This window comes from Chiloscyllium plagiosum, chromosome 31 (assembly GCF_004010195.1).
Source record: "Chiloscyllium plagiosum isolate BGI_BamShark_2017 chromosome 31, ASM401019v2, whole genome shotgun sequence".
Classification (NCBI taxonomy): domain Eukaryota; kingdom Metazoa; phylum Chordata; class Chondrichthyes; order Orectolobiformes; family Hemiscylliidae; genus Chiloscyllium; species Chiloscyllium plagiosum.
In genome coordinates, this window is record NC_057740.1 from 22,343,348 (window position 1) to 22,370,665 (window position 27,318).

Genomic DNA, 27,318 nt, shown 5'->3' on the forward strand with positions numbered 1-27,318 from the left:
TAAGTATAAATGTCCTTTCGAGAGATTGTAATGTGAATCTATGTAAAATGCATATTTAATTGAATAAAATTATAGAACAGCTGATCTATTAATTTGTTGAGTCTGCTAAATATCCATAGCATTAATAAGTGAATGTTTGGATAGAACATCCTATTAATAGTCCAAGTCAAAGATCACATGAACCAATCAATAATCTTGACTTAAAAGTTGCCATCAAGAAATGTGAAATGGTTTTCAGCATTGTCATTTGACCTTTGTAGATATCTTTGTCTTAAGTGCTGGCAGCCTATGAGTGTCTGAACTGTTTTTTCTGATAATATTCATTTGTCTAAATATGTTTGTTAGGTTAACTGCTATGTCTGTCTCTTATATGTATTCTCACTTCAGTTTCTTCTTCCTTTCATTTTCGCCTGCTGTCTGGCTTTGATTTCACAACTCAGTGCATGGTGGGAAGGGTATTAGGTTTACCCATAGCGAGGAGGTTTATCCTGAAAAGGGTACGTTTGAGCATAATGTTGCCACTAATGGCAGCATTAGATTGCCCGGGCTTGAAACAACTGTTCAGCTGATGTCAAAGTGGAACTTTCAAGAATCTAGTACTCAACCCCCAAATTGAGTAGTCCTGTGCATGTTTTTGCAGCATGCAGCTTCCTACAGAAAAATCAAAATACACAGTAGTGGGTTGCTTGTTACAATTGTGATAATAGATAACCTTTTCATTTGGCTAAAAGGAAATGTTTGCAAGAGCCTGAAATGGAATTGCCTCTGAAATAATATATTCAGTTTGTAAGGAGAAAGGAAAAAAAGTTGGAATATCTGCTGGGGAGCAGAAGCACTACCATGTCCTTAAAAATCTACTGGTTTAAGCACAACTTGGATTTATTGTCGAAGTTTAAAATAATTTTAACTGTAATTTGACTCCCAGCAAACTGAATTACTACGTTTGTCATGCAGATTCGAATGTAGACTGGTGTCTGTTTTTGTAATTGCATCAAACTCGGAGCAGAACCAGTGGCATTGATAATGGCTGAAAATTTGCTTGCAATGGGATAATTGGGGAGGAAAGGTATTTCAATTGGGATGAGTTTAAGCATGTGACTTATTGAACTGCCCTGTTACTAAATTAAGCCCTTTACTGGGGCTCACTTCGCATATAGTGAGTCTTGCACTGAATGCTGTGTAAAGTTGATCATCATTAAGTGGTCTTTAGATTTTAAATCTATTAATCCATAGGATCTGGTGTGGATGATCCAGTCGGAGAAGTGTCCATCCATGTGGAACTTTTCACTCATCCAGGAACCGGAGAACACAAAATCACAGTTAAAGGTTGGTTAGAATGAACTAACTGTAATATAATTTCACAATTTTTGAAAATAAAATTTATGGATATAAGATTAAAACCTGCATCCTCCAAATATCTTAACAAGTAGAATTACTATTTATGTAAAATCCAAGTATTATGGGAGTTGCTATTCAGAGTGAAATTAGAATCTTGTAGACTAATTAAATGAATACATACTGTATTGTGTGTTATGCCATTAACATGTTTGACAATACTTGCAGTCATTGTTGATTAGAGCTAGATTGTGGAAACTTATCTATTGTTTAGAGTACAGCTTTTTTCTGTTTGGATCTAAAATATCTGTCTGACAAAACTGCAACTGGAAAATCTTAGAACCCATCAGCTCTCCATGTGTTGAAGGCAGTATATCACTATGGTGCTGGGTTACTGCAAGAATTGTACTGTCTTGGTTATTTCCTCAGACTTTATGCAGGAAGAATATTTATGATAGCTGAGGTAAAAGTTTGAATCAATGAATAGCATATTGCAAGGAAGTAATCCGTAAAGAGACAGAAGTGAATTTCCTAGATAATAAAGCCAAAGATATAGGGATAATGCAGGAAATGGCACTGAGGGAGAAGATCTGCCATAATGAAGTTGAATAACAGAGAAACATTATGGGATTGAATTGGCTTACTCCTGCTTCTATTCCTATATTAAATGCGGATTTGTTTCACTTCTTGTTTAAACAAATCTGTGAACATCTGAAATAGCTATTTACTGGATTAGAGACTCTAAAAACCTTTGGCAAGTTTGGTGTATTGTGAAATCAAAATATAAGGTCACAAATGTCAACACTGCACAAATTACAGCTGGAAGATTTTCAATCACTAGTCAACCACATTGCTAAGATGTCACTTCAGCCATAAAACAGAAAGATAATTAAAAGTGACAAGCTGCATTGATCCACACTAGTCACAAAGGAATCAATAATGCCAGTAAAATCCAGCTGTAAGATTTACAGCGACCAATATTATACTTGGGCCCGGTTGTTGACTCAATTCTGGGAAACACCCAACAGTAGAGAATTATTTTTCTTTCTCTGTCCCCTGACTCATTTTCAGTCCACCAAGACAGACAAAGTTGGCTGGTATGAAGCCAAATTTAGCAAAAAGCCAATGGGAAGTTTCTCACAGTGAGCAAAAGGTGAGCTAGAGGTTGCAGTGTCATGAAATTCCACATAGATAATTGGTAGACAACTAAAATATTTTGGAAATCCATGATAATGAGAAAGTATATAAACTTAAGTCTCTGCATTTTTATGACTTTCTTCTATATTTGAAGCTGTAAGAGTTGCCAATTTTCACTTAGTTTAGCATGTTGTTGCTTCCCCATTGTTCCTCACATTTTCCCAATCTTTCTTCCCCCAGACTCAGCTGTTGCTAATAGACAGATTGTCCCAAGAAGCAGGCGCACCCACCTAATTATGGTTTGGAAATAAATAAATATTCTTTACCTGCTACACTTTCATAGCTTGAGTATTAGAGTGAATAAATTTAGTTGCAGGCTCCATAGTTGCTAATCAACTTAATGTAGGCCTTAAACCAAAAGTCTTTGAGACAGTGAATAATGAATATCCTTTTATTATAGACAATATTGCATACTTTAAGTAGACCAGGTAGTATTCATTATTTTATACTTAGAAATTCAGGTTGTAATTTTGTTTGCTGAGCTAGAAGGTTTGTTTTCAGACATTTCATCACTATGGTAGTATCATCATCAGTGAGCCTCCATTGAAGCACTGATGTTATGTCCCACTTTATATGTGTGTGTCTTGGTCTCTTAAGATGTGTGATATCATTTCCAGTTCTTTTTCTCAGAGGTTGGTTAAAGGAGTCCATATTGATGTGTTTATTGATGGAGTTCCGGTTTGAATGCCAGGCCTCCAGGAATTCCCGAGGGTGTCTCGATTTACCCTTTCCCAGAATCGATGTGTCGTCCCAGTTGAAGTGGTGTCCTTCATCTCTGTGAGAATACTAGTGATAGTGGGTCATGTCTTTTGGTGGCTAGTTGGTGCTTGTCTATCCTGGTGGCTAGTTTTCTGAGACCAAGACACACAAATAGAAAGTGGGACAAAACACCAGTGCTTCACTGATGATGTTACCTAGCAGTGACAAAATGTCTGAAAACAAACCTTCCAGCTCAGTGAGCAAACTTATAATCTGAAACTCAACCTGAGCTACAAATCTTCTCAAAAATCACAAACTTAAAAATTCAGTTCAGATGTTAAGAAGAATCTGTCTAATTTAGATCAGAACTAGGAAAAGTTAGAGTTTAATTGGATTTGAACAAGGAGTGATCGATTACATCATTACCTTTTTCCAGATCTGGTAAAAGATCAATTGGCCTGAAATGTAAGCCGATGGCTTTTGATTTTTTTTTTAAAAAAGTGTGCAGATTAACATGCAAAGTAGCAGCTACAACACTACCCCATTGATGAGAGAGCTGACCAGATCATCTGCCTATTAACTCAATAAGTGCTTACATGCAGATGGAGGACAAGATTCATACATTATAAAGATGCCTCAACAATGGTGCACCAGGTCACCAGAATCTGCCAGCTAGAGTTTAGTAGCTTTTGGGTCCTAAGGATTGCCTATCAAGGCCTACTCAGAAGGAGATCCAGGAGTGAGAGGTTTATGTCCTTCTCATGGGAGTTGTGGGAGGAGTTAAAGTGGGATCAGAAGCAGGCCTCTTATGGAGGTCACCCTCTTGCCTATGATTATTCCCATAATTGCGCAGTTGGAATCCCTCCTACCCCATCTCAAAATTGATGGACAGGTCATCCTGGGGGTTTCCCACCTTTCTCCCATGCAAGGGAGGCAGGTAATTGCAGGACTGATGAGTTACAAGTACTTGCAGAGCCCTTAATTGAACACTCAAGTGCAAATCAAGAAAGTCACCCTGGATCTTCTCACCCACCATTAATTGCAGAGGCAGCAAGACAAACTTGCCCAATTACATCCCCCTCTTGCCATATGTCAGTACCTTCAATGTTGTGAAAATGCTGCCTGTGAATTCTGTTGATCTCCCCACAGGTGCTACATGACCTGCTGAATATTTCCAGCATTGTGTTTTTATAATGTAGGCTGCAATAGAAAAGATACAATATATAAGTATACAGTTAATCATCTTAAATGGCAGGTAATAGTCCAGGGAGCCACGAATGCTGTCCATGCCTTTTGGAAACAATTTTACTCAAAACATTTCAGTGATAAACTTTTGCAATGATTTGAGGGTCTTTTCTGCCTAACCGTACACTTCCAAAATACTGCTGGTATTAGTGATAAAGAAGGGATTAAATAGTCTAATTATCTCTTGATACAACAACACCGTGGACTAGTAGAAAAAGAATCTATTGCACTAAGGCACACCTGTGACCTCTGGAGCAAAATTTAACAAAACTCTGCGTGCTCTGAAATAAAGAGATGGTATTTAAATCTACGGTGTACAGGGTGCAAGCTTAGAGCTAGAACAAACAGTTATTATCTTTGGTTACCTGTGCCATGTGCTAGCGAGGCAAGGAATAGGGAGAGAGGAGTTGAATATGTGGCTACAGAGATGAGGCAGAGGGAGGGTTTTAGATAACCTGAATAATTGAGGCTCTTTCTGGGGAAGGTGGGCCCTCTATAAATGAGATGGTGCACACCTGAACCAGACAGGTACCAATATCCTGGGGGAAATTTACTAATGCTCTTCGGCAGAATTTAAATTAATTTAGCAGGGGGATGGGAACCTAAATTGTAGTTCCAGTGTCCAGGAGGTTGGGTAGTGAGGTCAAAAATGTGGTCTTAAGGCAAGCAGGAAGGTGGTTTAAAGTGTACTTCAAAGCCAGGAGCATCTGGAATAAAGGTGGGTGAACTTGCAGCATGGATTGGTACCTGGGACTTTGATGTGGCTATTTCGGAAATATGGATAGAGCAGGGACAGGAATGGTTGTTGCAGGTTCCAGGATTTAAATGTTTCAGTAAGAACAGAGAAGATGGTAAAAGAGGGGGAGGTGTGGCATTGTTAGTCAAGGACAGTATTATGGTGGCAGAAAGGATGTTTGAGGACTCGTCTACAGAGGTAGTATGGGCTAAGGTTAGAAACAGGAAAGGAGAGGTCACCCTTGTGGGAGTATATTATAGGTCCTAGAGTAGTTCCAGCGATGCAGAAGAAAGGATAGCAAAGATGATTCTGCATAGGAGCAAGAGTAACCGGGTAGCTGTTATGGATGACTTTAGCATCTCCATTCAATATTTGGAAAGTTATAGTTAGAGTACTTTAGATGGGTCAGTTTTTGTCCAATGCGTGCAGGAGTGTTTCCTGACAGTGTGTCGACAGGCCAACAAGGGGGCGAGGCCACATTAGATTTGGTACTGAGTAATGAAACTGGCCTGGTGTTAGATTTGGAGGTAGGTGAGCACTTTGGTGATAGTGACCACAATTTGTGTATGTTCACTTTAGCGATGGAAAGACATAGGGCAAGAGTTATAGCTGGGGGAAATGCAATGATGTAATTAGGCAGGATTTAGGATGCATAGGATGGGGAAGAAAACTACAGAGCTTGGACACAATTGAAACGTGGAACTTATTCAAGGAAAACAGCTACTGTGTCTCCTTGATAAGTACATACTTGTCAAGCAGGGAGAAAGTGGTCGAGCGAGGGGGCCATAGTTTACTAAAGAAGTTGAACGAGTTGTCAGAGGAAGGCGGCAGCTTATGTTAGGAGGAAATGTGAAGGCTCAGTTCGGGCACTTGTGTTACAAGCTAGCCAAGAAAGACCTAAAGAGAGAATTAAGAGGAGCCAGGAGAGGACATGAGAAGCTGTTGGCAGATAGGATCAAGGAAAACCCTAAAGCTTTCTGTAGGAATATCAGGAATAAAAGAATGACTAGAGTAAGATTAGGGCCAATCAAGGACAGTAGTAGGAAGTTGTGCATGGAGTCAGAGGAGATAGGAGAAGCACTAAATGAATATTTTTTGTCAGAATTCACATTGGAAAAAGACAATGGTGCGGAGGAGAATATGGAGATACAGGCTATAGATTAAATGGGATTGAGGTTCACAAGGAGGTGGTGTTAGCAATTCTGGAAAGTGTGGGGAAAAAAAAGTTCCCTGGGCCAGATGGGATTGGGAGGAGATTGCAGAACCTTCGGCTTTTGATCTTTATGTTGTCATAGTCTCCAGGGATAGTGCCAAAAGACTGGAGGATAGCAAATTACCCTGGTAACTATAGACCAGTGAGCTTTACTTCCAACATTTTCTACACAACCAAACAGTTTGAGATAGGATTTGTAAACATCTGGAAAGGAATTCATCGATTATGGATAGTCAACACTGTTTTGTGAAAGGTAGGTAGTGTCTCACAAACCTTGAGTTCTTTGAGGAGGTGACCAAACAGGTGGATGAGGGTAAAGAGGTTGATGTGGTGTATATGGATTTCAGTCGAAAGTGTGGTGCCAGAAAAGCACAGCCAGTCAGGCAGCATCCGAGGAAGAGAATCAAAGTTTTGAGCATAAGCCCTGCTTGACTGGCTGTGCTTTTTCGGCACCACACTCTCAACTGATTTCCAGCACCTGCAGTACTCACCTTCTCCTAGTATATGAATGTTTAGTAAGGCATTTGATAAGGTTCCCCACGGTAGGCTGTTGCACAAAATAGAGATGTGGGATTAAGGATGATTTAGCAGTTTGGATCAGAAATTGGCTAGCTGAAAGACGACAAAGGGTGGTGGTTGATGAGAAATGTTCATCCTGGAGTTCAGTTACTAGTGTTATATTGCAAGGATCTGTTTTGGGGCCACTGCTGTTTGTCATTTTTATAAATGACCTGAATGAGGGGGCAGAAGGATGGGTTAATTTGTGGATGACATTAATGTCAGTGGAGTTGTGGATAGTGCTGAAGGATGTTGCAGGTTACAGAAGGACAAAGGTAAGCTGCAAAGCTGGGCTGAGAGGTGGCAAATGAAGTTCAATGTGGAAAAGTGCGAGGTGATTCACTTTGGAGGGAGTAACAGGAATACAGAGTACTGGACTAATGGTAAGATTCTTGGTGGTGTAGATGAACAGAGATTTTGGTGTCCATGTACATAGATCCCTGAAAGTTGCCACCCAGGTTGATAGGGTTGTTAAGAAGGCATGCAGAGTCTTAGCTTTTATTGGTAGAGGAATTGAGTTTTGGAGCCACAAGGTGATGTTGCGGCTGTACAAAACTCTAGTATGTCCATACTTGGAGTATTGCATACAGTTCTGGTCACCGCATTATAGGAAGAATGTGGAAACTTTGGAAAGGGTTCAAAGGCAATTTACAAGGATGTTACCTGGTATGGAGCGAAGGGCTTATGAGGTTAGGCTGAGGGACTTGAGTCTGCTTTCGTTAGAGAGAAGAAGGTTGAGAGGTGACTTAGCCTCTGATTATCTTATGACTCTTAGATAGGAAAAAAGCTCTCACTATCCACCCTTGGATGGTGATAGCTAGCACAAGGGGACATAACTTTAAATTGAGGGGTGATAGATATAGGACAGATGTCAGATGTAGTTTATTTACTCAGAATAGTAGGGGCGTGGAATGGCTTGCCTGCAACAGTAGTAGACTCACCAACTTTAAGGGTATTTAAATGTAATTGGATAAACATATGGATGAAAAAGGAATGGTGTAGTATAGATTGTTGTACTGACCTGAGGAATCATCAAGGGCCAAAGGACCTGTACTGCAATGTTCTATGCAAATCTTTGGTTTTCCTTTCTTTGTAGTTGTGGCTGCTAATGATCTAAAGTGGCAAACAACTGGCATCTTCCGTCCATTCGTTGAAGTTAATATGATTGGACCTCATCTTAGTGACAAGAAGAGGAGGTTTGCCACTAAATCCAAAAACAACAGCTGGGCTCCAAAATTCAATGAAACCTTTCAATTGTATGTATCCTTTCAATCTGTGTTGCAAAATGTTTGTTTAATACAATTTGATTGTTGCAAGTGCTATGATTGTTAAGTTGATGTCCATTACCTAAAAACAGAAAATCCATTGAACCAATTTGTGTATCATTGCATGTTGTTCTAATTAGTTAAGTAGCAGCCCAGTCCTAATTATGTATTATCACAATTCTCTGGGATTATCACATGTACAATCAAATAGTCCAGGTACACATTTTCACTTGATATAGGGAACAAAGAGAAAAAAATTGCACAGTAGTGGTGAAATTTAAAAGACAAATATAAACAGATTTAGAAATACATTTTTGAAACCAACATTCAAGTCAAACCTCTTGCTATTAGCATTTATCCTTCATACACCTATATAACCTACAGGTTAACCTTGATTGTAGTGTTTCACCTGACAAGCAATTAGGGGTTCAAACAAGGCAAAGAATTTGTTGTACCATTATGCAGACGGATTCGGTTTTAGAGAGGTTGTCCAGTGGACAAAAGTTTCTTGATACACTTTATGCTTATTACTCAGGCATACAATTTGTGACATGACCGTAAACAGCATGAGATCATTACAATATTGATGTCTCATTAGAAGGCTAGACTAGTCAATGGTTGGGATAAGCATTTGGGAACATGGGACTGGGATATCATAGCTATTACAGAAATAGCAGCTTAATGTGCAAGGAAGGATGAAGCAGGGTGACATTTTTGGTTACAGGTAACATTACAGCTGTACTTAGGGAGGATATTCCTTGCAGTACATCCAGTGAAGTTATTTGGGTGCAGCTGAGAAATTAGAAAGGGATGATCACCTTATTGGGATTGTACTATAGAACCCCAAGTAGTCAACGAGAAACTGAAGCACATTGTTCAGGACATCTTTGTTGATAAAAATGATAAGCTTGTAACAGTAGGGGCTTTAGACTTTCCATAGACTGGGACTGCTGTGGTGTAGAGGGCTTGGATGGAGAGGAATTGAAGTGTGTACAAGAAAACTCTCTTATTCAGTATGTAGGTGAACTTTCTAGAAAAGGAGCAAAACTTTATCTCCTCTTGGGAAATAAGACAGAACAAATGACTGAGGTGTCAGTAGGGAAGTACTTTGGGGCCAGTGACAATAATTCTATTAGTTTTAAAATAGTTATGAAAAAAGGATAGATCTGATCGAAAAGTTAAATTTCTAAATTGGAGCAAGGCCAATTTTGACAGTGTTAGGCAAGAACTTTCAAAAGCTGATTGGGAGAAGCTATTTGCAGTAAAGGGATGGTTGGAAAGTGGGAGGTCTTCAAAAATTAGATGAGGCGTTATGTTCCTGTTAATGTATAGGGCCAGGCTGGTAGGGTAGGGAATGCAGGAGGACTAGAGAAACTGAGGCTCTGGTCAAAAAAAAGGAGGCATATGGCAGATAAGTTGGTAAAGAAAAGCCAGAAACTATAGATCGGTGATCCTGCCATCAGGGGTGGGCATATTGGTGGAGAGGATTCTGAAGGATAGGATTTACATATATTAGGAAAGGCAAGGACTGATTAAGGAGAGTCAACACGGCTTTGTGCATGGGAAATAGTCTCACCAACTTAATTGAGTTTTTTGAAGAAGTGACGAAGAAAATTGATGAAGGCAGTGTGGTGGACATAGTCGATGTGGATTTCAGCAAGGCTTTTGACAAGGTTCCATGTGACAGACAAGTTAATAAGGTTAGATCACACAAAATCAAGGGACACCTAGCCATTTTGCTACAACATTGGCTTGAAGGTAGGAGACAGAGGGTGGTGGTGGAGAGTTGTTTTTCAGACTGGAGGCCTTTGACCAACAGTGTGCCACAAGGACCAGTGCTGAGTCCACTACTACTTGTCATTTATAAATGATTTGATGTGAACATAGGAGAAATGGTTATTAAGTTTGCAGATGACACCAAAATCGGTTGTATAGTAGACAGTGAAGGTGGTTATATTAGTACAACAGGACCTTGATCAGATGGGCCATTGGGCCAAGGAGTGGCAGATGGAGTTTATTTTAAATAAATGAAAGGTGCTGCACTTTGGCAGGATAATGGAGGGCAGGATTTATACACACAATGCTAGGTCCTGGGGAGTGTTGCTGAATTGACATTAGGCTATGGTTTCATAGTTACTTGAAGGTGGAGTCACAGGTAGACAGCATAGTGAAGGCAGCTTACCTTTATTGGTCAGTGTATTGAGTATAGAAGTTAGGATGTCATATTGCAGCTATACTGCACTCAGTTCTAGTCTCCCCACAGTAGGGAGGGTATTATTAAACTTGGAAATGTGCAGAAAGATTTAAGGATGTTGGAGGATTGGAACTATAAGGCAAGGCTGAATAGGCTGGCGTTATTTTCCCTGGAGCATTGGAGGCTAAAGGGTGACCTTACAGAGAAGTTTATAAAATCATGAGGGGCATGGATAGGGTAAATACACAAGGACTTTTTCCCAAGGTAGGAGAGTACAAAACTAGAGGGCATTTGTTTAATGTGAGAGGGTAAAGATATAAAAAGGGACCTAACGGGCAACTTTTTCCACTCAGGGTGGTCTGTGTGTGTATGGAATGAACTACCAGAGAAAATGGTAGAGGCTGGTACAATTACAACAATTAAAAGGCACCTGGATGAGTACATGAATAGGAAGGGTTTAGGGGGATATGGCCAAATGCTGGCAAATGGTACTAGATTTATTTAGGATATCTGGTCAGCACAGACAAGGTGGACCAAAGTGCCTTTTTCCATGCTGTACAACTGACTTTCCATTGCAAGGTTAATCACACTCCTAATGTGTCCATGTCCCTCAATTGCAAATGATTTTTGCAATGATTTCCACTCTAATTTTAAGATATTTCTATTTTATATGCATTGTGGTTATAGCCGTGTTGCTAAAATGACTCCTATCTCCTTTAAGTCTGCACCACTCCGAATTAAGTTGACATTCGATGCTTTCGTTTTGAATTCTGAATCAAGTGTTACCTGACACCAACCTCCCAGTCTGCTATTTACCTGTATAAGTCTACGTAGGTGTCTTGTTTCTAATTTCGATACCTGTTCACAACCACACATTGCCATGGCTGCCATGGTCTCTGTTTCAGTCAGTACATTATTCTACAGCCTTACAACTCAATGTAAAAAGATTTCTCCAGTCTTAAATCATGCACAGTTGGTCTTAAATAAATGCCCCTTCATTTTACAGCCCTCATCACTGGAAACACTTCACTTCGATGTATACAGACCTAAGTCTATGTAAATTTTAAACCTATCAAATCATTCATAACCTTCCTGGTTTTAAAATTAAAAAGCCCCTATTTTGCAAGTCATAGCTATATTTCTTCACATCTGACAGTACTCCTAGGTGAATCTGCACTCTACCTCTCTATTGTATCAATTTAAAGTATGGATCTTAAAACTACATGCATATCTTCAATCATGGTCCTGATGAGAATATTAGATTCATCACTGCATTATGTCTTTTAAATTCAATACTTCACACCATAAAAGAAACTAGTACATTAATGTTTGGTAGCCTTTCATTGACATGCTGATTCAAACGTTTTGTCAGCCGAAACCACAAATCCTTCTCCTCAGCATCACGTTACTTTTTGTAATCCCAAAATGCATCATTTCACATTTAATTCTATTTTCTGCTTTATCTCTTCCCCCCCCCCCCCAGTTTATCACATTAATATTTTGCTTTCATTTTCCTGCATCCCTCCCTTCCAGCCTACTTAAACTTTTATTTTATCTGTTTGTGATATGTGGGCATTGCAGGCAAGACTAGCATTTATTGTTTCAATCCTCATTAAGCTGAAGGTAGTGGTAAGTCACCTTCTGAATTGCTACAGTCCTTGGGGTGTAAGTGCTGAGTGGTTTGCTAGGTCATTTCAAAGGCCAGTTGAGTCAAACACATTGTTGAGAGTTGGGGAGTTCACAGCAGGTTTAAAAATAAAGGCAAATTTCTTTCCGAGGGATAAGTAATGTACAGCTTGGAAACAGACCAGTCAAACTCATCCAAGCTGAACGGATATCCTAAACTGATCTAGTCCCATTTGCCAGCACAAACCACTCAATCCCACCAGGGGAACCTCGATTATCCGAACATTATGGGCAGGCACTATTTCGTTCGGATAATAGATTATTCGGTTAATTGATTAAATGCCTTTCCTCTGGGGCTCTGAGTTTTTAAAGTCTGCTCCCTGTTCAGGAGACTGCAGAAGCACACAGCGCACGAGGCCCCGCACCCCCACTCCCAACACCTCCCCCCCCTCTCCCAACACGAACATCGACTCCCACCCCGCCCCTTGCCCCCAACCCCATCCAACACTGCCCCCAACTGGACACCAACATGCAATTTTTTTGACAGGTTCCACCTCTGCCTTGGAGAGTGGAGAGATTATCAGGGGTGGCAGGGTTGGGTACATCCCTATGTAAAACTCCAGGTAAAATGTGGGGGGGGGGGGGGCAGGCGGGCCGATAGTCATTTGGAGACAGTGCCCATTTAATCACTAAACAAAAGATGCGATTACTCTTGGAAACACATCATTGATGCAATGTTTCTATCAGGACCTCAAGATCTCCTTCAGATAATCAGATTTTCAGATAATTGGTACTCTGATAATCTAGGTTCCTCTGTATCTCCTTTTTATTTGAATTCCACCCATACAGCTTCATTGGACGATCCCCCAGAAAATCCTTTGAGTACTGCTATGATGTGTTCCCTAATCAGAAACATCACTTCCTACCCTTTCTTGCCTCCCTCCCTATTCATCATATAGCATCTAAAGCCTGGAACATGGAGTTGCCAATCATGTCCCTCCCTCAACTATGTTGTTTCTATAATTGCTATGATATCCCAATCCCATGTTCACACACATGCCCTGAGTACATCTGCCTTACCTCTTGCATTGCAATAAATAAGTTACCTTGTTCTGACTTGCAATTGCCTGCCTTATTTAATTATCTTGTTTTTAACTTTCAAATCATTCTCATCTCTTTCCTCATTAGTTTAGGAACCCTATCCCCTTTCTCCCCCCCCCCCCCCCCCCCAAAGGAGCACCAGGATATTAGTCCCCTTCCAGTTCAGGTGAATCCTGCCCCTTTTGAACAGACCTGTATGAAAGAGCACAGTGATCCAAAAATCTGAATCCTTGCCCCTTGCATCATTTCCTCAACCACTGATTTATCTGCCCTGTCTGCCTATTTCTACATGGCACCAGCAGTGATCCAGAGATTATTACCTTGGAGTTACTGCTTTTTAACGTCCTACCTAACTGCCTATATCCACTCCACAAAGCTCTCTCACTACCTATATCATTCCTAGCAATGTGTAAAACAACTTCAGCTTCTCACTATCCCCTTTGACAATATGCTGCATTGCTCCAAGATGTCCTTGACCCTGGCACCAGAGGGTAATAATCCATCCTGAACAGGAGAGTCCCCTATAACCAATTGCTCATTTGAATCTTGACAAAATTAATTTGTGCCCAAGATCTGGTTGCTACTTAATTTTCCAACAATACCCAAAACAATATTTCTATTTGAAATGGACCACACGAGACTTCTGCACTATCTTCCTACCTCTCCTGACAGTCATCCATCTGCGTGTCTATACCTGCAGTGTGACCACATCAAGTTACTAACCATCATATCAGCTGCCTCTTCAGCCAATCCATATGGTGTGATATGAAACACATCCAAACATACCTCCTGCAGACAGAGTCTCCAGAACAGTCAACTGTTCCCTAATCCCCCACCATCTGACAGGAGAAGCATATCACTCTCCACTGACTGCCATATTTGCCCCCTTAAAAAGATTAGTTTACATAAACTTGCCTAATAGGAGCAACTGTTTGCTGGGGAACTGAAAGCCTATTATGGCCCCTAAAACAAACTGCGCTAAATATAATTTCTTCTCTTTGCATACTTAGAATTCTTAAAATCCAACACTTCATTTGAGTCACAGCAACCAAAAACAGCTTTCTTTCTGCCAAGTTTTTTGCCAACTCAACCTGTCTACCATCCTTACGAATTGCCTTCCCCTTTTGGAGCCACCTCCAGATTTGGCAAAAGTACATTCTTAATCTTACCTGCTTAATCCAATGCACCAACTTACAATGAGAGTATACATATGCATCAGACCTGAAGCCAACTCAAACATGTAATTATTGTCTGAAAAGTGGAGCGTCCATGAAACGGGATCATCTTATATACTACAATCTGCACTATGATTTTACTTTGAGTAACAAACACACTATTTCAATTCAACTTACAGACAAATAGAAATAGTTTGAGAGAGATTGTGGCTGTTCTTCAACAGCTTTCTCATTTCCCCAAAGCATCCCAGTCCCAAGCCTCCACTCAGCACCGCACTCCAGACCTGTCCATCACTCCCCCCTCTGACCTACCACCTTCATCCACCTATCGCTTTCTCAACCACCTTTCTCTTCTCCCTCTTTCCTCTCCCCACCCTGCTACCCCACCACCCTCCCATTTATCTCTCAGCCCCAGCCCAAAAGCCTCATTCCTGATGAAGGGCTTATGCCCAGAACATCAATTCTCCTGCTCCTTGGATGCTGCCTGACCTGCTGTGCTTTCCCAGCAACACACTCTTGACTGATCTCCAGCATCTGCAGTCCTCACTTTTTCTTGTTCTTCAACCTTGGTTGCATATTCTAACACTAATCAAATAGCTGTAGATCGCCTTTGTTGGCTATGGTCTGGGAAATTACAATACTGGTTTTGGAAAATGGTTTTTACAGTCAAATGCTAGCTTGCCACTAACCTTTCCCATTGTATCCAGGCTGGGGAGTGCTCCAAATAAATGCTGACTTGCCTGCACTAGCTGTGGGGTACTTTCATGATCACACCCTGGAGCAGGATGTGAACCTATAGCCTTCTGGCCGAGAGGCACCCAGTCCTCCAGCCCCAGATTACTAGTTGTCAAGAGCCTAAAATCAAGGAGCATCCATAGCTCTTATCAGTTAAATGAATTCCAAAGATTACTAAAGATCAGTGAAGACACTTTTCCTTACGTCAGACCCAAATCGGCTAAGTGTGTAAGTGACAATTTTGACAAATTTGCTGAAGTTCTTTGAGTATATAATGAGCAGAGTTGCTAAAGGGAGAAATGATTAGATCTAGTGTATTTGGATTTCCAGACATTTGTTGAGAAATGTTTGATAAGTCTATTGCCAAAGACCAGGTTGGGCATTCTTGTGCATGGAGTAAAGATAGCACACAGGTGCAACAAGTAATTAAAAAAGAAATGGAACTAGTTTTGTATGAGTAGGGAATTTAAAAATAGAGAAGTAATATTAGAACAAGCTGTTTTAGAGTGTTGATGAGGCCACACTTGACATACTGTGTACAATTTCAGGTCCTTGTATTCAAAATAGATATTATTATTGGAGGGAATTAAAAGAGATATACACCATGGTGATTCCTAGGTTGAAGGGATTTACTTAACAAGGACAGCTAAACACTAATAAGATCAATTAAAAGGATAAGAACCCACAATAATCAAGATAGTCACTTTTCTCTTTCCCTCTATGTTGCAAATGTTACATTATGCTTTCTCCAAAATTACTCCAAATGTCAACTTCATCCTTACTGATTTATTGCAACTATCAGCATTAGACAAAAATAGTAGTAAATAATTGGATGCTGCACCACAGCTAGGGATGGATTAGTTTTGTAAACATTATGTAATTAATTTGCTTCATTATTTTACAGCACATTGAGTGCCGAGGATGGCCCAGAATGTTACGAACTACAGATTTGTGTGAAAGACTACTGTTTTGCCAGAGAAGATCGAAGTGTGGGCATTGCTGTGATGCAATTGCGTGATATTGTTCAGAAGGGAAGTTGTGCCTGTTGGTTACCACTTGGACGCAGAATTCATATGGATGAGACAGGACTAACAGTCCTCAGGATACTGTCACAAAGAAACAATGATGAAGTGGCAAAGGAGTTTGTAAAATTAAAATCTGATATACGTTCTGCTGAAGAAGGCAGTTGAGAAAAGTGGCCAAAATCACATGTAGAGCAAATTTTAAAACTTTAATTTCTTAAGCTCGTTGGAGCTTTGTTTTCTCATCTAAATGAAGCCACATGTCCCACTTATGAAATAAGCAAAAAAAAAATCAGCAAGAGGTCGAGTCAAGTTTTGGTATATGCATGATTTATCATCTGTAGTTTTTTTTTGCCGGTGTGGACAATTAATTTTATTTCTTTTGTTCATGAAAGGCAGCACTCAGTCCTTTGAAATATGACTATTCACAAACAACTGGATTGACTTTCCGTTAAGGCTAATATCACTTGTGTAAATAAATCCCGCATGACTCTGAGCCTGTGTACAATGAGCACTGTGATCCTGTCCTTGTGGAGAGACCTACAGCTGAGAGAACTTATATACCTCTTGTGAAAAGTCTCAGTTACCTTCCTCTTCAATACCAAAATGCCAAAGTGTCTTTATACTCACTGGTGTAGCCAATTTCTTACACATTCCACATTTCTTGAACAGATTGCTACTCTGAGTTATACTCACAAACAGGCTTGGTATTCTACAAATTACAGGATTAGACCCAAGTTTTTTGCCTTTAGTTTATTGCATAGCAAACAAATGACTGCTGAAAATAGGTTAGTTCTAGAACAGATTTAAAGTTTGATAATCAAAAGGTTAACCTCTCAAATATTCCAAGAATCATTAATTCTAAAAAAAATTCCCATCTTTCAATTTTGCTTCAGATTATGCAGTGACTGAAAAATATTGTAATAGTCTTGTTACATTAGCCACAATTAATTTTACACAAAATTGTTACAATCTTGTATAAACTGTCCTTTTCCATCATTCTTTGTATTCTTGCATTATTCATGTATGGGATGTGGGCTTAATTGGCAAAGCCTGTAGTATATCTCTTTTTGCACTCCTCGATAGCGGACTGGCTTGCTTGGCTATAATCAGAGAGCATTTAAAAATCAACCTCACTACTAGCCTTACACCACCTTTGTCTATGTAACACCAGGCCTGCAGTACAGTTGTCACTGAAGAAACCTCGTGAACCAGATGGGTTTTTAATGACAATCTGGTAGATACATGGTCATCCTTACAGTTAGCTTTATTCTGGATTCAAGTTTTAGCTGTTGTAGGATTGAACTTTCCTGGACAATTGATCCAGAGATGCTTCTGGATTGTTAGTCCAGTAACATAACTATGCTAACTTTCCCACTGATATACTAATTAAACATCTTATTTTTCCCCCTTTCTCCTTATTATCAATGACCCTTGTGAACATTTGACACCTTGATAAAACTGCAGAAAATTGGCGTGTTTTAAACATAGAACCTAAAGACTCACAAAGGAACAGAGATTATTGCATATCATGAGCTTTGCCAAAAGGACACTGAATACAGGTTTTCCAGTTCTAAACTAGTAATAAAAGATTGATTCTAGTATCAAAAAGTTATTTCACAACCACCATACTTTAGTATAAAAGCCAACATGTTCACACAGATTCCCTTCATTCTAATATCAACTAAACTTGGGTGCTTAGTTAACTTGGTTTCCTTGACGATGGATTGCAAACTTTTTAAAAACAGTCAATTTGGCCAATCTTAAGTTTCTTTACAATGAACTTTGTATTGACATAAAATAAGCTTTGATATTAAAACACTACAATATCACCCAACATAAAAACATCAGAATCCTGTAGGATAGAACAGTGAGGTTTATTGCTCTTAAAATGCTAAAATCTTAGATGGTCAGATAAGTGAAAGCGGACGTCAGACTATATCTAATACTAGAAAACATATTTAGTGTCTGAATTGGAAGGAAGAAAATATCATCTTTGCATACCTAAATGATTCATTATACAACTGGTTGCTTAAAACTATGATAACTGAAGTTTTAAAATGTAAGTGGTCAGAGATCATGTACACAAATTCTTCAGAAAACAACTCAGTTACCCAAAATGATATCTAGTGAAAGACCATTTTCTTCAAACTGAAAGTAACTTTAAACTGTACAGTATGCAGCTACTACTGTTTTCTTTGTTCTACAACTAAAAATTACATTGATATCTTGAAACCCTTGGCAACTGTGTAATGCTCCATATGCCTGGATACATGCTTTTAATTGGTCTAGACCAAAAAAAAAGCCTTTTGTCTAGCCTGAAGCAAACTAGGGTTAGAATTGGAATATAACAGTCCATGCATTAAGAGTTACCATCTTACAATCACAGAATTGACACAATTTAAATGTCTTGCCACCTCATTAAATAGGAGAGCGGCAGAGGGAAAAGAACAGCATTCAAAATAGTTAAGAGTAGGAAAAAAAAACTTCTGTCTAATCCTAGGAGGTGAACTCAAGGTAACCTTTGCTTTTGGTTTGAAACTGCATTGCTGTACCAACAGTGGTATTCTCTCAAGTTCACTGTGGGTGACACTTGTTTTGCTGCCTTACATGCAAAGTTTAATGTAAGAATTGATTTTCTTTTGTAAGTGAGGGAATGCATGACAGTAAAATAGTCCTAAATGAAGGGTGTGGCATTTTCTATGGTTGAATATTCATTATCACTTCTGCTTCATTGTTTTTAATATTTATTTTGGATTTCTTTCAATTTCATGAATTAATCCAGTGATCTTCCATCAAGATTAAGAATTTCCTATAGATTCAAAAATTGAAGGGGTTCTTAATTCTACTTCATAATATTCAGCATTACAAATAATAAATCTTCCTCAACAGTACCTGCTACACTATTACTACTGACATGTAGAGGGACTGAAGGAGGGCTGATACCAGCATATATAGTCATTTCACTGGGGTAGAAATGACGTCCAGTCTCCTTTGGGTGAGTGGAGGAAGATTTAAAAAAGGAGAAAAATTAACCAAATAATTTAAAGGGGATGCCAAACAAGGATAAATATAGAATGCTCATGTCCCTTCAGATCTTTAATAAAAGCTGGGTATGTTGAATTGAAATACAGATTAACCCTTAACCATAACTGAATGATGGAACAAGCTCAAGAGGCTGAATGGTCTACTTCTGATTTTGTTAGCTATGAGGCAGTTTGGAATATTTTGAAGTAATGAAAGGAGATTATTTTTAAAATAATTCTGGAAATAGACATTTTCAGCATCTGTGGAGAGAGATTTTACTTTTCAGGCCTGAAAAATTCAATGTTACATGGATAATCATTTCTTTAAAATTATGTAAATATTGGAAAGTCAGATCCCAGACAACTGGCTTGATAAAACCAAAATGAAATATGATTCAAGTGATCTCTCAATGAAATTTAAGCATGTAAACCTGTTTAACAAAAATTAAAATTAAAAATTAAAAATAGAATAAACTACACAATCTAGTTATAATGCAAAAATACAAAGATTTCAAACAAGTATAATCCCAAAATATTCCTCTATAAGAAATTAAAAAGATAAACTTTTGTATGATACCAAAAAACATCATTCTTACAATCCACCCACCACAGTCTAACAAACATCTCGTTATGTATAGGTCATTTGTGACCAACTTTTAGACTGGAACTAAAGATGGTTTCTTGGAGATATTATACAGCAGAGTTTTAACTTTAACCTACTCAGGGTTAGCAGCACCAGTTTGTAGCCATTCTTGTTCAAGGGCTTCATGACTCTGCCCAATCAAACTGAAAACTAAAATTTCTCCCTTTCCACATTATGGGTGTTTCCTCAAGCTCAAAGAATTCCATAAGCCTCATTATTAACATGGTCTCAAAACAATCCAAAATAAACAAAACCCATTAGTGGTGCATAAAAAATCATTCACTCTAAAAGCCAGGCCTCAAAACCTTGTAACAATTTCTATGGCCGTGGTGATTTCTTTTACATGTTAATGAACAAAAGTGGGTCTTCTCTGTAAGATACTAATTCAAAAACCCAAACTTACAAATATTTTTAAAATCAGTTTACATCACAATAGAATTAACATTTTGGAGAAAGTAGAAAAAGTTCTGTCAAACAGTTGTATTTATCTACAGAGCCAAAAATCAGAAAAGTGGTATTACCTCTAACTTAATAGGGATAAAATATTTTCCAACATTGGCACTGTTAAAATCTCAATATTATTTGGTTAAAAAGGATGACTGACCATTTTTTAAACAAAATGGCTGGCAATTGTTTTAAAAACAGGTTCACCAAAATGGCTGGCAATTCTAGTACTTGAGAGAACAAAGATGGTCTAGATTACTTTGGAAACATGTCTGTACTGCAAATAAGCAGCATAATGCTCGAGGATCTGTTTTAAAAATCAGCTTTGAAAATATTGAATATAAAAGTTGGAAGATTGTTAACTCTAAGTCAATTCCAGACTAACACGATAAGCAGTCTCGACAAAGTTAACACACATTGAAACAGCTATTGAAAATTAGATGGGGAGGGTCACAATATAAAAGAGTATGACTGTTAGGTTAGCAAATGTGTAAAAAGTTGTCAGGATTGAAGTTGCAGAAAAGCATGAGAAGCACATTCTTATGAAAGTCGTTTCAAATATAATGTACCATGGCCTACAATGGCAGTAATGAACAGTACAGTAACAAATTAAATGAAGCAAAATTTGATATAGCATGAAAACAATATAGTGTTTAAGGAAAGGAGGGGTGTAGTTCCAGCCAGATCTAAGAAAACACCCATCTAAAATTTACAATCATGATTGAAGCTGTAACCAATAAAAATATTGTTGGCTGCTATTTTAGGGAACAGCATGGAAAGTTTAAAAAATTTACCTTTAGATTTTCAGTTGAATATCTATAAACCAGAAAATTGAAAGACTTTGTCTTTCGCCTCAGAATTATTTAATCATGTACAAACTACTTATTAAAGTATTTAAATCACTCCATTCATAATAAGTTGTAGCAATTAAGTGTTTTACTTGGGCTTCAAACTACATAGGATGGTATACTAAGATAGAGATGGTTCTACTGACATACTGCATTCATTGTATATTGTATTGAATTTAAAGAGCAGATATTCCTTATTGAATCAAAGCCCAACTTATTTTACAACATACTGAGATTTACAGATGATAAAACATCTTGCTTCAGGCTTCTAAAGTTGGATTTGTTTAACTAATGACAGTGAAAACTCAAATTTGCACTCATACTGACATTTCTTTTTGAAAAATTGACCAGCTTACAAGAGATGACTAACCAATGTTTTCTACATTTAAAACAATTGTGCAGGTCTTGATTGATTAGCAAGTGCTGCATTTTGGGAAAGCAAATCTTAGCAGGACTTATACACTTAAATGGTAAGGTGCTAGAGAGTGTTACTGAACAAAGAGACCTTGGAGTACAGATTCATAGCTCCTTGAAAGTGGAGTCACAGGTAGATAAGATCGTTAAGGCGGCGTTTGGTATGCTTTCATTTATTGGTCAGAGTATTGAGTACAGGAGTTGGGACGTCATGTTGCGGCTATACAGGACATTGGTTAGGCCACTGTTGGAATATTGTGTGCAATTCTGGTCTCCTTCCTATCAGAAAGATGTTGTGAAACGTGAAAGGGTTCAGAAAAGATTTACAAGGATGTTGCCAGGGTTGGAGGATTTGAGCTAGCAGGAGATGCTGAACAGGCTGGGGCTGTTTTCCCTGGAGCGTTGGAGGCTGAGGGGTGACCTTATAGAGGTTTACAAAATTATGAGGGGCATGGATAGGGTAAATAGATAAAGTATTTTCCCTGGAGTCGGGGAGTCCAGAACTAAAGGGCATAGGTTTAGGGTGAGAAGGGAAAGATATAAAAAAAAGTGACCTAAGGGGCAATCTTTTCACATAGAGGTTGGTACGTGTATGGAATGAGCTGTCAGAGGAAGTGGTGGAGGCTGGTACAATTGCAACATTTGAAAGGCATTTGGATGGGTATATGAATAGGAAGGGTTTAAGAGGGATACGGGCCGGGTGCTGGCAGGTGGGACTTGATTGGTTTGAGATATCTGGTCGGCATGAACAGCTTGGACCGAAGAGTCTGTTTCCATGCTGTACATCTCTATGACTAAGAATGCCACCTTAAAATGCTAGCAACAGAAATGGGAGTCAGTACAAATTCTTGCTTATTTGCTCTGATGTTGAAACTCTGGGCTTGGGGGTTGGGGTTGCAAAGTTGATCATTGCAGACTACAGATCAATTAAGGGGGTCAGAGATCAAAGAATGCACAAACTAGCATTACAGTAATGCAAATATGAGAACAGCGTAAGCAATACTAAGAATACCAACGATCTAGGATTGCATTGTATTTTTGCGAAGTGCACCTTGGAAACAGGTTTCTTTGATGGATGTTGTGCATAAAGTATCTGGATAAACAAAAACATCAGCTTTTAAAAAAGATTGTGTTTGAAATGTATCCAAATGAATTCCAGATAAACTAGTTGAGCAGTCTGGTTCATTAAGGTCCTTTCTTTTATAAAAATACTACATTATTTTCTTGGATATTAACATTAATGCTTAACTAATTTATGAATAACTACTTACTTTGGTAATCTTTTCAATCATGAAATCAGCAAGGGAATTAATTGAAGTCCTGATTTTAAAACCTGAAAAACCTTCAGTAATGACAACAAAAGAGATTTCAATCATATTACAGAACAGATAGCAGCACAAAGAAAATGAACACCATCACAAAATAAAACCAACAGATAAAAAGTTGTGTCAATACTCATCATTGAATCACTTTGTAAATCAGTTTGAGTGATCCAATAAATTACAACTTTAAAGCCCTTTCCAGTTTGAAGGAAAAAAAAATAAATAGTGCCAATAAATTGTGTGCTTATCTTGCATTTAAGTCACTTTTGAGGAGGTGCCAAAACTGTTTTTATGGCATGGGTTACCTGCACTGTGTGTGGAAGGGAGAAACATTCAATGTCACGAGAGTAGTTAATTCCCACAAATCCCTTTCATCATATACTATACAAAATGAGAGTCAATTCTATTTAGTCATTTTCATTTACAGTAACAATTGTGTGTTGAGTACAAAATGTGATATCTGTTGACTAGTTTGATCTCCATTCTCATGAGTTCCATATTCAACCATACCAAGATACAAAGTTATGATATTTATAGCTAAATTCCTTTAAGAAAAAAAGTTGTCTGGTCCACCTCAATTACAAATGCAAAAAATTATTCCAATTCTCAAATGGCAGCAATAAAGACTATAGTCAACCAACCTGTTTAAATACAAAATATTAAAATTCAGATTACAGCAATGACATCCAATGATGATTAATCTGGACATGGGCAACAGTGGCATTTAAAGTTAGATTTCCTAGAAAGGTGTATAATAACCATTAGTCACTTGGCACAACATTCAAGATGTGAAGAGTTATATTCTGGAGAAGCAAAAACCACAAACTTCTGTACCATTACTCCACACTGGTACCAATAGGCTACAGGGACATATCTTGCACAGCATAGTGCTGGCATAGTTTACTGTAGTATTAAAGTGTCAAATAATCAAAAATCTAAAACCACTAATAACATTTGGGCTAGGTTACTCAATGTCCATGTACTTGGAAAAAAACTTGCACCCCAAAATTATATGATATATAAAACTTCATTTGTGGGGATAAAGTATTTAAATAATAAAAAGGACACAGTGTAACATTTGAGAAGTGTTATTGATTAGGCTTTCAAAGTAATTGTAAGCATCAATAATTGCATCATATACAGAATCCGAAATGGTACAACTGTAATTATCTCCATTAACCAATGTTTTATTAGAGAGTCATCGGATACAGATAATAATGTACTTAAAAAGGAGGACCAACATTCAATCTGAAAATCTATTAAGTATTTGAAGTACATAAATATACAGTTCCATAGCTTCTCGAAAGTACATCGATATTTTTAAATATTAAAAACAAAGCTAATTTTTTAAATTTGAATTGTAAAACAGATTCATACACAATGCAGAAACATGTTCACATTTTGTTAGATCCTCACACAAATACAGACTAATGCACATTTCAAGATGTCAATCAGCATAAATATGTTTTTCACAAATATGTCTCAGCAATGATCATGTTACAAACAAATGTCCTCTTAGCTATTTAAAAGTTGATTTCTTTATGGAGAATACAGGAACAAATAGTTTCAGCATTAAGATAACTATGACATTCTCATGCTTGGTTTATTTTGTTGCATTTTCCCTCAAGATTCCTCGTAAAAGGAAGCAGTCATACCAAACTTCCGTGAAATGATTCAGACCACCTCAATATTTTCTCCTCGTCAAATCAGTGACAAACACCATGTCTAAAATATCAAATGCCCAATTCCTTAAGTAGATAAAAAATGCAAAGAAATCAAAAAGTGATATTTAAATATAAGTTACATTTATATGTAAGAGCTTAATAAATTCGAGCACTTCAGTTTTGAACTACTAAACTAAAAACATCTGAGAAAGAGTAATTTAGTGCATGTGAACTAAACAAACCACCCATCTACAGTTGAAATAATTCTAGTGACCCCGAGTCAGTTATCCCAAATTAAATTCCCAGTTACATCTTGCGCCTTCTCAAACTCATATCCCCCTCAGTTTTGTGCTGAGAATCTGCTATGACTGTAGTTATGCCTTGTGATTCTCAAAAGATACCACACATTTCAAGAAGAACTATAAATGAATTACTTCTGGTAAAATGTGGCCTTTTAATTGAATTTATTATTGCTAAATGTTAAAAATAGTTGAATTTTACATAACTTACAACAAATTAGTTCTGCAAAATCAAAAAAACTCTTAAACAAAATCATGCAAGTTGTGTACCCTTTCCAGATGATCAAACATTCATTATTTAGAATCTATTTAGAAAGTTCAGTTTCAAGTTTTTAGGAATTTTAATCTTGTCCAGGTTCACTGGTGAAGGAATGATGGGAAAGTTTACAGCAAATACGTGCTTTAACTCCATTAGTAATCGGCGACTTGGACTTCCACCTGCCAATCGATCCTGTGCAAGACAAAACATCCAGTATGATTATTTATTTCACCAAGTGTGGCAAAGGTTAGCTATTGAAAGGAATTATTATGAATTCAATGTTTTGAAATGTATCAAAAGCAATAAGGTTTAGATTTAGGCTACATTCCACAGGCAGGATAACAATTATAGAAATTATGGAATGTACTTCATCAAAAAGATCACAAGGCCAACCTCCTCAAAAACCAGTTAAGCTGGTTTTCAATCCTGTCACCAACGCAACACAAGATTCCACATTGTCCTATTGGAAGAAAGATGATCTCAAACTGACTTTGTTTTTGGGAGGACAGAAGAGAACATCGATTTATTTAACAAGAAAAAGACATTTACAGAAGGCCTGGCCGTGTGGTAGATCTATCGATCACATTTAAATCAAAAGATTAATTATATTATTCACAAACACATGAGACAAATTACACCTACAATAGAAATAAGCATTGCCAATATATTCTAAAGATAGCATTTATAATTGATAAAGGTATGCTGATTATACAGTATTGTAATACAATTGATTACACTTGCTCAAGAAAAGCTAAGCGCCTTTATGTTTGGATGTTCAGAAATGCCAAGGTTTTACAGTAAATTATGTTGGCCCAGTTTCAGTACACCTTGCCGAACTGAACAGAAGATAAAAATCTAAAATCATAAAAGTCAATATGCATTAGAAACCTTGCAAAAAACTTTACCCCAAAATCCTCCAACAAGCAACCTCACCTTTCAAAAAATAGTCAAAAGACAAATTAGGATTTTTGCACAGAAATTAGATGGCTAGGCACATGATAAATATAAAATGAGGGTTAGATTACTGAACATGCATGCAAATATGCACAGTAGTTAGTAAAAATATTTACCTGAATATTCTTTATAAAAGCTATAGTCACACGTTCCTCAAATTCATTCATAGGTGTATACAGTGTCAGTATTTTCACAATCTGTTACAATTCAAAGGGTAAAAGAACAAATTAGAAAAAAAAACTGCTTGAAAACTAATTACAAGAGGACAGGTGCTGCAAGCTAATAATCAAAATGATCCTAACTGTGTCAAGCATTGTCACTTGAAGTTGTTTTTGAAACACATGATCTGTGTGTATCCTGATTTTGGCGATTTCAAAACTGCACCAGAGATCCTACTTCGCATAAACAAAGATGACTGGGCTTATGCCCGAAACATCGATCCTCCTTCTCCTTTGATGCTGCCTAACCTGCTGCGCTTTTCCAGCAACACATTTTTAAGCTCTGATCCCCAGCATCTGCAGTCCTCACTTTCTCCTAAACAACCATCATCTAATGTAAGTTTCTCTCAAGCTTTCCAGAGGATAGGTCTACAATTGGGTATTCAGGTTTTACTAAAAGCATGAGGAGGACTGACAACAGAACGACATCAGCTTCCAAGCAAAAGGTTTAAGGGTAGAGCCTTATTCCAAACATTGTCCTCTATGGGAAACAAACTGCAATGCCAATGTTCAAAATTTCATAGGCTTTGTGTATCATCGTTGGCATTACTTGACTGTTGACATGTCCAGCAGAACCTTAAAATTTGTTAAGGTTCCAAAACCCTATCTAAATGTGAATAGGCAACATCTGGAACATTTAAAATAGGTGGTGCTCACTTTCCTGTTCATGTCAGCCTAAGAAAGTTACTTCTGTACATAATTATAATGTTAGACGCGTGTGCTGAAACTTGCAATTCCATTTAGCTCCAGCAAAGAAATGGCACTCCTTCTGATATCCTTGGCAAGGATCATTTCCACTTTTTTCCCTCCCTCAAGTATACAGTTTTTCTTATCATCATCATATGATGATATGATTCCCAGGCAAAATAACAAATAGTTAAGTGAAAAATAAATGTTGATGTGGTTTCCCCATATATTTCCTTTTAGCTCAATGCACAATAGCAATGTCCATTATTCATGGGCATTATCAAAAAAATCTACAACAGATGCAAACAGGAAAGGAAACTAAAGATTTCCACAAAAGAGCTAATGATTCAGAGTCACCTGTGCCTTCCATGTTACAGGAAGGATATGTTTCAAATTACTTAGAATATTTTTGAAAATTAATTTGCATTTGGAAGAATCA

The 27,318-nt window shown here is 37.9% G+C and overlaps 2 protein-coding genes across 19 annotated transcripts in view; one reads left to right on the forward strand and one right to left on the reverse strand.

Moving 5' to 3' along the window:
• LOC122565310 (protein unc-13 homolog A) overlaps nucleotides 1-17,121 on the forward strand; it is a 428,982-nt gene extending 411,861 nt beyond the window's left edge. For 11 of the 18 annotated variants that reach the window (XM_043721144.1, XM_043721135.1, XM_043721136.1 and 8 more), the window contains 4 exons: nucleotides 441-497; nucleotides 1,234-1,326; nucleotides 8,080-8,239; nucleotides 15,984-17,121. In XM_043721144.1, the coding sequence (XP_043577079.1) occupies nucleotides 441-497; nucleotides 1,234-1,326; nucleotides 8,080-8,239; nucleotides 15,984-16,269 (596 nt within the window). In that variant the 3' untranslated portion in view covers nucleotides 16,270-17,121. The remainder of the gene's footprint in view (nucleotides 1-440; nucleotides 498-1,233; nucleotides 1,327-8,079; nucleotides 8,240-15,983) is intronic. The other 7 variants (XM_043721142.1, XM_043721140.1, XM_043721141.1 and 4 more) reach the window with 1 other exon arrangement.
• A 6,843-nt stretch (nucleotides 17,122-23,964) lies between these two features.
• LOC122565046 (unconventional myosin-Vb-like) overlaps nucleotides 23,965-27,318 on the reverse strand; it is a 179,232-nt gene continuing 175,878 nt past the window's right edge. The window contains exons 36-37 of the mRNA XM_043720677.1: nucleotides 26,091-26,171; nucleotides 23,965-25,212 (exon numbers count right to left, since the gene is read on the reverse strand). Of these exons, the coding sequence (XP_043576612.1) occupies nucleotides 25,060-25,212; nucleotides 26,091-26,171 (234 nt within the window). The 3' untranslated portion in view covers nucleotides 23,965-25,059. The remainder of the gene's footprint in view (nucleotides 25,213-26,090; nucleotides 26,172-27,318) is intronic.